The 11,262-nt window shown below is 41.2% G+C and overlaps 1 protein-coding gene across 1 annotated transcript in view; it reads left to right on the top strand.

The window, feature by feature from the left end:
• Rnf168 (ring finger protein 168) overlaps window positions 1-10,901 on the top strand; it is an 18,735-nt gene extending 7,834 nt beyond the window's left edge. Inside the window, exons 3-6 of the mRNA XM_028753776.1 lie at window positions 1,177-1,356; window positions 2,657-2,778; window positions 5,009-5,087; window positions 8,974-10,901. Coding sequence (XP_028609609.1) covers window positions 1,177-1,356; window positions 2,657-2,778; window positions 5,009-5,087; window positions 8,974-9,903 — 1,311 coding nt within the window. The 3' untranslated portion in view covers window positions 9,904-10,901. The remainder of the gene's footprint in view (window positions 1-1,176; window positions 1,357-2,656; window positions 2,779-5,008; window positions 5,088-8,973) is intronic.
• Window positions 10,902-11,262: the final 361 nt, after the last annotated feature.

Here is an 11,262-nt window from a genome sequence, read left to right as displayed (position 1 = left end):
GTGCACAGAGAGAGTTCCACCTAAAGTCATGGTTCTGTTTGTTGGCTGTATAGTGTGTGTGCACAGAGAGAGTTCCACCTAAAGTAATGGTTCTGTTTGTTGGCTGTATAGTGTGTGTGCATAGAGAGAGTTCCACCTAAAGTCATGGTTCTGTTTGTTGGCTGTATAGTGTGTGTGCACAGAGAGAGTTCCACCTAAAGTCATGGTTCTGTTTGTTGGCTATATAGTGTGTGTGCACAGAGAGAGTTCCTGTCTAGTTCCAGTATAGTTCTCCACCTAGTCCTTTTAGGCAAAATGTCTCCTGAACCTGGGACTTGCTGCTGCTGCTTTTTTTCCTCAGCTAGTCTGGAAGCCAACAAGCCTCAATGATCCTCCTGTTTTGACACATAAACACACACACACACAAATAATATTTAAAAACAAACAAACAAACAAACAAACAAACAAACATGCCAAGCATGGTGGTGCGTGTCTTTATTCCCAGGACACTGGAGGCAGAGGAGGGTGGATCTCTTTGGGTTCCAGGACACCCAGGACTACATAGAGAAGAGACCCTGTCTTAAAAAAAAAAAAAGCAAAGTAGCAGCAGCTAGGTCTAGGGCATTCCTGGCCTGCTCCACCCTTGGAAATGTTTCCCTTTTCCTGAATAGATCTGTTTGCTCTGCTGAAGAGAGCAGCAGCAGCAGCTAGCTTGGTCTTAGGCAGCGGGTGGCCTTCTGCGAACTGAGGGAAACACTTGCATGTCTGTGCTGCTGTGGTGGAAACTGGTGAGGACTGAGGGCAAGACGGTTGAGTCTTTGACCAAAGCTCTGTTGGGCTGACTGGTGTGGGCTTCCTGAGGGTAGGACTTTGAACTGACTGTATAGAGTTTGCTGTGGAGACTTGAATTTTATTGGAGATACATTCTTACTAGTTTTTTTGTTTTGTTTTGGTTTGGTTTGGTTTTTCGAGACAGGGTTTCTCTGTGTAGTTCTGGCTGTCCTGGAACTCACTCTGTAGACCAGGCTGGCCTCGAACTCAGAAATCCGACTGCCTCTGCCTCCCAAGTGCTGGGATTAAAGGCGTACGCCACCACTGCCCAGCCTTACTAGTTTTCACTTTAATTTTTTGTTACAATTATTGTGAAATATGAGTATTTTAGAAATTCAGAAAAGGGTGTCCTTCATTATTTTTAAGGTGGAGGCTGAGCGACAAGCCAGCAAGGAAGAAGAAGACAAAGCCAGTGAGGAATACATACAGAGATTGCTGGCAGAGGAGGAGGAGGAGGAAAGAAGACAGACAGAGAAAAGACGGCGTGAGATGGAAGAGCAGCTGAGAATCGATGCAGAGCTGGCACAGAGGCTAAGCTCCAGTATCGTAAGTCTGCACAGACATGCGCCCATCTTTGGCACCTGAAGAAGGCGCCACAACAAGTAGACGTTTTTTAGGATATCTTTGTTTTACTAGAGGAAAAAAAAAATTTTAATTTGTGAGTATATACCACATGTGTTTGGGTGTCCCCAGGGCCAGAAGGGCGTCAGATCCACCTGAATTCTAGGCAGTCTTGAGCACCTGACATGGTTGATAGGAAGTGATTGGGTCCTCTAGGAAAGCAGTGAGTGATTTAAACCTCAGCCATCTCACCAACTCCAAGATAAATAATAGTAATAATAACAACAACAACAGACTTTTCTTGTGTTTTGTTTGTTGTTGTCTATTTGTCTGTCTGTAGTCCCGTGCAGTCTAGGAACTCCCAGTGTAGATCTCACGGGTCATCTGCCTCTGCCTCCCTCTCCCTCTTTAGTGCTAGTATTAAAGGCCTGTACACTACTCCCAGCCCAACAACCTTTTTTTTTTTTTTGGTTTTTCGAGACAGGGTTTCTCTGTGTAGCCCTGGCTGTCCTGAACTTACTCTGTAGACCAGGCTAGCCTCAAACTCTCAAACTCAGAGATCCGCCTGCCTCTGCCTCCCAAGTGCTGGGATTAAAGGCGTGCGCCACCACTGCCCAGCCTCAGTAGTCTTTAAAAAACTTACAGAATTTAATTTTTTGAAAAAATATTAAGAATTTTGAGTTAGGGGCTAGAGTGATGGCTCAGTGGTTAAGAGTATTGACTGCTCTTCCAGAGGACCCAAGGTTCAATTCCCAGCACCCACGTGGCAGCTTAAAATTGTCTCTAACTCCAGTTCCAGGGGATATGACACCTTCACACACACAAACAAGCAGGCAGAACACCAGTGTACATAAAATAAATTATTTGTCATAGTTGGTGTTTTACTGCTATGAAGAGACACCATGACCAAGGCAACTCTTATAAAAGACAACATTTAATTGGGGCTGGCTTACAGAATCAGAAGTTCAGTTCATTATCATCAAGGCAGGACCATGGCAGTGTGCAGGAAGAGCTGAGAGTTCTATATCTTGTTCCAAAGGCAAACAGGAAAAGGCTGGTTTCCAGGAAGCTAGGATGAGGGTCTTAAAGCCAGTGATACACTTCCTCCCACAAGGCCACACCTCCTAATAGTGCCACTCTGTGGGCCAAGCATATTCAAACCACCAAATTATTTTTTTAAAAATTTTAAATTAAAAAGAATTTTGAGTTAATACAATTCAAAGCTTTTTATTTCATCGAGTTCTCCTTAATAAAATGTCTTTCTTTGTTTTTCTTGTTACTGAAGAACAGTAACTACGAGAGAAATATCTTGGCTTCTCCTTTGAGTTCCAGAAAATCAGATCCAGTCACAAACAAGTCACAGAAGAAAAATACAAACAAACAAACAAACTTCGGCGGTATTGAAAAGTAAGTGAACATGGCTGTCATTTATCCATTGATCGTCTACTGTATGCCTTTGGGTTGTGATCCACACTGACTACCAAGTCTTTAAGGTTTGTTAATGAGCTTTTGTTTTGTCTTTTAAAAATTTACTTACTTTTTTTTTTTATATGTTTAAGTGTTTTGCCTGCATGTAAATGCATGGGATGTATGCTGGGTGCCCTTAGATGCCAAAAGTCAGCACTGGATTGCCTAGTGCTAGAGTTATGGATGTCTGTGAGACATAGTGTAGGCACTGAGAACTGACCATGGCTCTGTATCAGGCATGGCAGCAAGCAGGTATACCTGCTGGACCATCTTACCAAAAAGCTATTTTAATTGAAAGCTTGAGCCAGGCGGTCAGTGATAGCATATGCCTTTAATCCCAGTATTTAGGAGGCAGGGGCATGCAGACCTCTGTGAGTTCAAGGCCAACCTGGACTACAGAGCTAGTTCTTGAATTGTTCTAGTTCTGTGTAGTCAAGGTTACATAGGGAAACTCTGTCTCAAAACAAAACAGGGCTGGAGAAACGGCTCTATTGTTAAGAGCACTGGCTGCTCTTCCAGAGGTCCTGAGTTCAATTCCCAGCAACCATCTGTGATGGGATCCGATGCCTTCTGATGTGTCTGAAAGCAGCTACAGTGTGCTCTTAACCACTGAGCCATCTCTCCAGCCCTGGTTTTGGTTTTTCAAGACAGTTTCTTTGTATCGCCTTGCCTGTCCTGGAATTTGCTCTGTAGACCAGGCTAGCCTTGAACTTATAGTGATCCACTTGCCTGTGCCTCTCAAGCATACCATCACTGCCAGGCTATTTAGCTTTTTTTTGAGGCTAGCCTGGTCTACAATCGAGTTCTAGGACAGCCAGAGCTGTTACACAGAAAAACAGAGAAACTGTGTGAGAAAAAAAAAAAGAAAAATGAAAAGAAAAGGAACTCTTTTTAAAAGTAAGAAATGAGGACTGGCAAGCTAGCTCTGTGGATAAAAGCTTGCAGTACCAGTCTGGCAATCTGAGTGTGTTCTCTAGAACCCGTGAAAGAGAATAGAAAAAGAATTGACTCCACAGAGTTGTCCTTGGCACACATATACACACAAACACACACATACATTGTAGCAATAATGTGCCAGTAAACATCAAACCCATTATACACACACAGTAATAAATAGTAAGAGATGAGAGACTGAAGTCTGAGGTGATGTGGTAAGTCTTGTCTAAAAAGAAGGGGAAGACATAGGCTGTAGAAACAAACCCGTGATGTGCAGTTGGTAGCAGTAAGTGAGGTGGAGTGCTGCAGAGCCTCAACTCTTCAGATTGCTGGGCCTTAAGGGCTGCTTCATGCAGCCCTCTGATACACAGTTGTCAGAGGAGTGTAATGAAATCCTCTCATCTAAATGTTGGGGTGTCAGATGCCTCCATGGTTCGTGGGAGGTGAAAGAATAGCATATGTAATGTGTCAGCTCTTGGTTTGTACTAATTACCACCTATAAACCTTTTTTACCGTAAAGAGAATTGGTTTAAGGTAATAACAGATAGCTATAAACATGCATGAGAACCTGGGTACTTGCTGTAAGAAACAATAAAATTTTTCACGCTTTTATTTTAAGAAAAAGTAATAGCCAAAATTTCTGGCAAGACATAATAGCCTCCTTTTAAAAAAATGATTTATTGTTGTTGTTATTTGGTTATTTTTTGAGATACTGTTTCTCAGTGTAGCTATAGGACTGGCCTTGGAACTCAGGCTGGCGTTGAACTCGAGTGCTCTGTCTCCTGAATACTGGGATTAAAGGTGTGTGCCACCACCAGCCTAAAAGGATATTTTTGTGAATTTTTTTGAGAAACTTCATGGTCTTCCATTGTTTGATCCTATCAATCTTTTAAACCTTTTTCAAGAATTATGAGATATTTAATATGACCTTTTTCTTCCTTTTCTGTTTTTACACTAAAATACAGTACTGAATCCCCCACCTCCACCCTCTGCTGTGTTACACAGCAGAAAGCTGAGCCCTCCAGTTTGCTAGCCCGGGAGTCTTGTTGTCCTGGAATACTCAGGGTTTCAAATTTTATCTTAAAGTTGACCTGAGACCTGGAGATGCTCCAGTAAGATAGCCAGCAAACATATAACCTTTAGGCATAAGTGGTTCATCACCTTTTACCATATTGAATTTTTTTCAAGACATTAAAGTTTTAGTAAACTTTAAACATTTTTTTTTTGTTTAAAGATATTTGTCACCTAAGTTGAAGCCTGGGACAGCATGGGAGTGTAAAGCTGTACATGGAGAAGACATCTGCAAGTCTAAGGTATTTTGGTGCTCGGAGTGGGGGGGCATTGACTTCTGCTGTGCATTACTAAGATTTGTGCTATTTTGGCTCACTTTTCTCTAAAGGACCCAGGACAGATACTTTTGTCCTTGTTATGCCCTGGCTACCAGTAGATGCCTCCTTAATAAATACACAAGCAAGTGAGCTTCTCTGTGGCCAAGTAAAACTTTCTCTTTTAAGATTTTATTGATTTATTTTTAAAGGGATTTTGAATTTTTTTTCTTTTGAAAGAGATATGGTTTCTCCATGTTTCCCTGGCTGTCCTGGAATTGGCCTTGTCTCCTAAGGCTGGAGTTAAAGGCTCTGATTTGTTTTTATGTGTATTGGTATTTCAACTGCATGTGTGTATTATGTGTGAGGGTGTTAGATCCCTGGAACTGGAGTTAGAGACAGTTGTGAGCTGCCATGTGGATGTTGAAATTAAACCCAGGTCCTCTGGAAGAACAGCCAGTGCTGTAACTGCTGAGCCATCTCTGTTTTTCCTACATGTGTGTTTATACAACACCTGTGGATGCCTGGGGCCCAGGAAGGTCATAGAGGGCATTACCTTAGTACAGGAGTTAATGAGGTGCCATGTAGGTGCTAGGCATCAAATCTGAGTTCTCTACAAGAGCAGCAACAAGTACTCTGTAAGTGTTCTTAAGCATTGAGCTAGTTCCCCAGCCTAAAACTTTGTGTTCAAACGTAGGCATAGGACAGATTTGGCTTATGGGCCATGGTTTCTTTGGTTGGTTTTGGTTTTTTTCTGGAAAGGATTTTTCTGTGTGTTCCTTTGGCCATCTTGGAACTCACTCTGTAGATCAGGCTGGCCTCACATTCACAAAGATCCGACTGCCTCTGCCTCCTGAGTGCTGGGATCAGAGGTATGTACCATACACCTCAGCTGGGCCATAATTTCTCATCTCTGACTAAATGATAAAATTTACACATCTAAAGAAGACTTTCAAAAAAAAAGAAGAAAAGAAAAGAAAACAAAAAAAGCCGGGCGGTGGTGGCGCACGCCTTTACTCCCAGCACTTGGGAGGCAGAGGCAGGAGGATTTCTGAGTTTGAGAGTTTGAGAGTTCGAGGCTAGCCTGGTCTACAGAGTGAGTTCCAGAACAGCCAGGGCTACACAGAGAAACCCTGTCTTTAAAAACCAAAAACAAAAAAAAAGAAGACTTTCAGATGCAAAGTAGTGCATTTTAGGAGGGCAGTTGCTAGGCATGTATGTTAAGGGGGAGTCCTCACAAATAAGACTGTAAGCAGTGGCCTAAAACATGACACTAAGCAAGAGTGTGATGTCATTCAAACCCCATGTCAGTCTTTTCTGGGCAGTGTGATGTGGCCTATAACCCTTTCATACAGGAGGTTGTAGCCAGAAGATTATGAATTGAACTATGTATAGCAAGTTCCATGCCAGTACACAGTAAGACTCTGTTTAAAAAAAAAAAAAAAGGCAATTATTTCTAATAACATCCCAAGTGTAAACAGTGTAGGGGAGGGGGGCTGATAAGGAACAAACAGAGATGTTTGTTGTTGTTTTGCTTTTTTTAAAAGTCACTTCAAGCTTTGGCTTGAAAAAAAAATGTGTGAGTATTTTGCCTGTATGTATGTATGTTATGTATACATGCTTGCTGTTGCCCGTGGAGGCCAGAAGAGGGCAACAGTTCCCTAGGAACTGGAATTACAGATAGCTGTGAACTGTCATGTGCCTATTGGAAATTCAGTCTAGTTTTCTTAGCCACTGACTCATCTCTTAAGCCCTGCAAATTAAGTTCTTTACCCTAAGGGCTAGGTAAAAGAAAGTATATTTTTGCTAATGTATCTTTCTTCCTTTCTTTCTTTTTTCTTCTTTTTTCTTCTTTTTTCTTTCTTTTTTTTTTTGGTTTTACAAGACAGGGTTTCTCTGTGCAGCCCTGGCTGTCCTGGAACTAACTCTGTAGACCAGGCTGGCTTTGAACTCAGAAATCCGCCTGCCTCTGCCTCCCAAGTGCTGGGGGATTAAAGGCGTGTCCCACCACCGCCCGGCTTTGCTAATCTTTCATTTAGTGTTTCTTTTACTGTTGAATGTAGACAACAAACCACAGTACTAGTAATTGTACTTGTGACTTTGTCATTGAGAGAAAACACAGGTACTGTCTAGGAATGATAGGCTTGGGAGAGCCTGAGGAACAGAGTGGGGCTGGAAGTATAGATCAGTAATACAGTCTGTACATAGTGAGGTCCAGGTTTGATCCCCAGCATCGAAGGAAGGAGGGAGAGGGAGAGGAAGGGAAATATATTTGCTACAGACTTCTTGAATAATCCTCTCTTCCTTAATATACAAATGATTCCATTTGCTACTGTATCTTATTTAATCAATAAAAACCTTTTGTGGGTTTTTATTGATAAACAAAACAATTAACAAAGTAAACAAACAAAAAAAACAGTAAAAAGCCAGGATCTCACATAGCCTAGGCTGGTTTTCAACTTGGTCTGTAGCCAGGGATGACCTTGGCTACTGATCTTTTTGCTTCTACTTTCTGTGTGCTGGAGTTTTGGGTGTATACCACCATGCCTGTTTTTATGTGGTCCTAGAGTTTGAATCCAGGATTTCTTACATGACTACATGATAGACAAGCATTTTGTAATTGAGCTATATCCCCAACTCTTCCTCTATTTTTTTAAAGATATATAACATGTACACTATAGCTCTCTTCAGAAACAAGGCATCAGAAGAGGGCATCAGATCCCATTACAGATGGTTGTGAGCCACCATGTGGTTGCTGGGAATTGAACTCGGGACCTCTGGAGGAGCAGTCGGTGCTCTTAACCACTGAGCCATCTCTCCAGCCCTCCTCAACTCTTCTTACACATTTATTTTTGAGGCAGAGTCTTAATCAGTTGTTTTGGAACTCACTATGTAGACCAGATTGGCCTTGAAGTCACAGAGATACACCTGTTCCCCTTCCTCATGCTGGAATTAAAGTTATGCACCACCACTCCCAACTTACATGTTTGTTTTTTAAATATTGTAATAATGTTGTTAGCATTCTCCTTTTAAGGCCATGTATTGTAAGTTTTACATTTAAAAATTTTTTCTGGGTGTCAGAAGTAGAGCACTAGCCCAGCATGTGGCTAGGGTCCTAGGTTTGATACACATCAACACCAGAAACAAAAACCTAAAGCACAGTGCCAATATACCTATAGTCATGGTACTTGGAAGGGTAAGGTGGCAGAATCTCTTGTCCAAGAGTTTCACATCAGTTTGATAAGTTGTGAGACCCTATCTCAAAAAGACATTTCTCAGAAGAGGTCTTTGTAGATGCTTCATTAAAATACCAAAGAAGGGCTGGAGAGATGGCTTGGTTTTTAAGATAGCTCATTGCTCTTCCAGAGGATCCACTGCTGTAACTCCAGCTCCAGGGAATGTGGACATTTGCACTCATGTTCATACATCTCTCCACCCTACATATACACATAATTAGAAATAAAATATTTAAAATGCCAGAGAAGGTCCACAGCATGTAAAGGTCAAAATACCCTGGATTAGAAGTTTGTAAGGTGGCCAGGCGGTGGTGGCGCAGGCCTTTAATCCCAGCATTTGGGAGGCAGAGGCAGGCAGATTTCTGAATTTGAGGCCAGCCTGGTCTACAGAGTGAGTTCCAGGACAGCCAGGGCTACACAGAGAAACCCTGTCTCGAAAAACCAAAAAAAAAAAAAAATTATCATAGATAGGTTGTGATCTTTGCTACCATCAAGAAAGAGAAGAGAAGGTGTGGGGACAATGGTGATGAGAATCCCTTATTAGTAATGATCCTGTCCAATGACCATTCATCTAAGATATCAGTATAGCTGGCTTATATGTTTTCCCTTTATATACTCAGGAATTTTGTTCTCTACAGGAAACTGACAGTAGTGACACGAAGAGCCCTGTGTTGCAAGACACAGAAATTGAAAAAAATATGCCAACACTTTCTCCTCAGATCTGCCTAGAAACTCAAGAACAAGGTTTGGAGTCTTCGGCAGAGTTAACTGTGCCACAGTTATGTGTAAGGGACACTGAACAGTGCCTTGAGGGAAAAGTTGAAACAGTATCAACCAGTCCTGATGACTTCTGTATTGTAAATGATGATGTACCTAGAGCCACAGTTTCTTACCCTAATGAAGCTGCTTCTAGCAAAATAGAAAATGAAGAGAACTCTGTGTCAGGTGTGACCCCGTTACCTGGGGGCAACGGAGTGCCAGCGGAGAATAGAGTGTATCACTTACTAGTTGCAAAAGAGATTTCTGAAAGAGAAAACCAGGAATCTGTGTTTGAAGAAGTAATGGATCCATGCTTTTCTGCAAAAAGAAGGAAAATATTTGTCAAATCTTCCTCGGATCAAGAAGAAAAAGAAGTGAATTTTACACAAAAATTGATAGATTTGGAACATATGCTTTTTGAGAGACATAAGCAAGAAGAACAGGACAGATTGTTAGCATTACAACTTCAGAAAGAGGTAGATAAAGAGCAAATGGTGCCAAACCGGCAGAAAGGATCCCCAGATCAGTACCAGTTGCGCACATCTTCACCCCCAGACAGGCTGCTGAATAGACAGAGGAAGAATTCCAAAGATAGGAACTCCCCAAAGCAAACTAATGCAGATCGTTCAAAATCTCAGAGGAGCAGAAAAGGTGAATATTGGGAACCCTTTAGAAGCACATGGAAGGGTTCAGTTAATGGAACAAAGATGCCGACTTCTACTAAAGATAATTGTAATGTATCTACAAGTGCCCATCCCCTACAGCATAGTAACTCACAGAAAAGCATTTTTCAAATGTTTCAGAGATAACCAAGCAAAGCATGGGGAAAGAGTTCCATAATCCGGGAAAGCTGTTTGCAAAGCTAGCTCTTCTGTCATAATATCCTGAGATGTGTCATTAGCTTCTGCTCAGCAAGCACACTTACTGTCTTTAAGGTGTGGTTACAAGGGAAGAATTTATGAGTCAGTGATAAGAAAATGTCTTTGAGAATTGTTTCCATTGTCAATAACTGCTATGTTCTAAGTGTGACATCTTCACAGGTATAAAAACAATTTGGTCAGGACATCTTAAGGTGCCATTTCCCTTTCCAAAAGTTTTATGGCCTTTTTTTTTTTCCTTTTTTTTTTTTAATGAATGAGTAAGGAGTCCACACAGGTATCTTCTATAACATTAATTAGTTCCCATCCTAGTTTTAATTCTAAGCATTTTAACATTTCCTTTTATTTAAAATGGATTAGTATCAACATTGAGTAGTTACAAAAAAGCTGCTAGGTTGATAATGCAAATGTTTAAGAGTGGGATGGGCTGAGTGGTGGATTGGTAGTTAGGAAATCCCTGGAACTGAATGGGTAATCAGAAACCGGGTCCACCAAGGGCACCTGATTTCTTGTAGCAGAACATTCTCCTTAATCCCTTTGTTAAGTGGCAGAAAATATTTATCAGAGTTTACAGTTTCTTTGCGCCATGGCATCTTGGTGTGAAAGGGCAAATTGGTATATTTTTACTGATCTCTTCTAGAAAAAAATAAATTATTGTAAGACGATTGTACTGTGCTCTGCTGTTGAACATCTGGCATGACCATCCTTACTGCTTCCTGGCTTAGATACATGCTTGCTTGTGCACACAGATGCAAAGTGCTGTGTGACACAACCAATGTCATCTTGTGAAGTTGGGCTTCTGCTATCATCTTCTGTTCAGACAACTTAGCAAACTGTAGTTTCAGTAGAGCTTCTTCTTGTGTCCTGGCTCCATTTATGTCCTGTGAACATAATAAAATGTCCTAATGCAGTGTTTGGCTTTATCCACATTCTTGTCATTTGAATTTTTTTCTTCTGAGTTTTGAAACTTTTTTTTTTATGTTTATCTTGGCAAATTTTTTTCTCTAAAAGCAATTTAATGCTTTAAGAAGACAGTGTTGGGGGCTGGAGAGATGGCTCAGTGGTTAAGAGCACCAACTGCCCTTCCAGAGGTCCTGAGTTCAATTCCCAGTAACCACATGGTGGCTCACAACCATCTGTAATGGGATCTGATGCCCTCTTCTGATGTGTCTGAACACAGCTACAGTGTACTCATATAAATAAAATAAATCTTTAAAAAAAAAAAAAGAAGAAGAAGAAGACAGTGTTGGGACTTCAAATTAGAAATGATCACATTTAATCTTTGTGGAA

Source organism: Grammomys surdaster, unplaced genomic scaffold, assembly GCF_004785775.1.
Source record: "Grammomys surdaster isolate TR1022 unplaced genomic scaffold, NIH_TR_1.0 125956, whole genome shotgun sequence".
Classification (NCBI taxonomy): Eukaryota; Metazoa; Chordata; class Mammalia; order Rodentia; family Muridae; genus Grammomys; species Grammomys surdaster.
The sequence above is the reverse complement of the archived record's forward strand: the minus strand, read 5'-3'. Positions and strand labels throughout refer to the sequence as shown.